The sequence below is a fragment of the Elephantulus edwardii genome, unplaced genomic scaffold (assembly GCF_000299155.1).
Source record: "Elephantulus edwardii isolate Elephantulus edwardi_28Jun2011 unplaced genomic scaffold, EleEdw1.0 scaffold00208, whole genome shotgun sequence".
Lineage (NCBI taxonomy): Eukaryota > Metazoa > Chordata > Mammalia > Macroscelidea > Macroscelididae > Elephantulus > Elephantulus edwardii.
Genome location: NW_006399958.1, coordinates 528852 through 530357, shown reverse-complemented (window position 1 = coordinate 530357; position 1506 = coordinate 528852). Strand labels below are relative to the sequence as shown.

At 53.4% G+C, this 1506-nt stretch overlaps 1 protein-coding gene across 1 annotated transcript in view; it reads right to left on the bottom strand.

Moving 5' to 3' along the window:
* The window catches only part of TMEM143 (transmembrane protein 143), a 28671-nt gene extending 27525 nt beyond the window's left edge, over positions 1-1146 (bottom strand). Inside the window, exons 1-2 of the mRNA XM_006897335.1 lie at positions 1121-1146; positions 546-777 (exon numbers count right to left, since the gene is read on the bottom strand). Of these exons, the coding sequence (XP_006897397.1) occupies positions 546-777; positions 1121-1143 (255 nt within the window). The 5' untranslated portion in view covers positions 1144-1146. The remainder of the gene's footprint in view (positions 1-545; positions 778-1120) is intronic.
* Positions 1147-1506: the final 360 nt, after the last annotated feature.

The following is a 1506-nucleotide window of genomic DNA, read 5'->3' as shown; positions in this document are numbered from 1 at the left end:
TACATATATACATATATACATATATACATATATACATATATACATATATACATATATACATATATACATATATACATATATACATATATACATATTACATGTCTTTTATTAGAAGACTGGTACGTGAGGGGGATTAATTAGGTGAATAGGTACAATCATTCCTCTTGGGTGCTTTCAAATTGATGCTGACTCATCGTGATCCCATGTGACAGAAGAGAACTGGGTTTTCAAGTCTGTAAATAAATATTTACAGAAATAGATTGCCGGATCTTCCCTAAACCACTCCATTCAAAATCAGCTGGTGGATTCGAAGCATCAACCTTTCCGTGCTTCAAAGGCCAAACCTTCATCCTGTATTTTTATTCTGGCAGCTCTTTCCCCTGAGGTTCAATTCATTTTGCGCCGCCAAGGGGAGCAAAGGAGAACCTGAGACTACAATTCCCAGGAGGCACCAAGGCTAGCTTCCTCAGCACAGGGGGCTTTGGTGCCGCGAAGTCTCATGGGAAGTGTAGTCCCCCGGCTCTGGGACCCGGGTCGGGAGGTACCTGTATCAGGAGGCGGAGCAGCTGCTCTTTGGAGAACGGGATGAAGCGCTCGCGGTACTGCTCGGCCCAGTTGCGGGGCTCTGTGGGGTTCCACATCTTGCGATACTCCCCCATCTTGGCCGCCAGCGATGACAGGACCCGGGGGGATCCGAGGAGTGCAGGCCAGACTCGAACCCTGGACCCCCAGACCCCCCGGGCCACGTGCAGCATGGCTAGACACTTTCTTTGGACCCTAAAAGAAAGGAATGGGCAGGGATCAAAGGTCATCTCCAGGAAAAGTATTCTTTCACCTCCACTTCCCCACCTCAAAGGATTTAAAGCTCATCCTCCCGGCCAAGCTGTTCCTCAATCTGTCTGTCCCCACTCATTCTGTTCTGTTGCCCAGGATTCCAGACAGGGGTCAGAGGTCATTACGTTCAGAGGTGTTTTGTGGGCCCAGAGAACCAGGAGGTGTACATTTGGTTTCAGTAGGCCTTGAGGCAGATGTTGGGAATATATGCGACGTTCGGAAAAGCTACATCGGGGGTGCAGGGCCGCCCTCCCAGGGCCATGCAATCCCCCACCCTAGCCCTCACCTTAGCCAACGGTGGACTGTCATTGAGCTTCCCGCGCATGCGCACAAAATGCGGGCTTGAGCCACTGAGGGTCGGCTTCACATAGCCGACAACGCATGCGCTACGCGTGTAGGACATTAGGGGCCTCCCGTGCTTTGCTATCGCCCTATAGCAACTGCACATGCGTGACCGCCTTGCCTTTTCGCCACGTCTAGCTGCTTTGGGATGTAGCGCATGCGCTGCAACAGTGTCTCCTTGGCCGCGGACCGCAAAGGGAAAGGAGAGGAGAGGGCGCGCGAGAGGCTCGGGAGGGCGGGGCGGGGCAGGGCTTTCGCGTGCCTCCAGCCAACGGCGAGCCGCCTAACGTCTGCTGAGGCCACGCCCCCTGCCTGTCCGCGCCTGGGTGG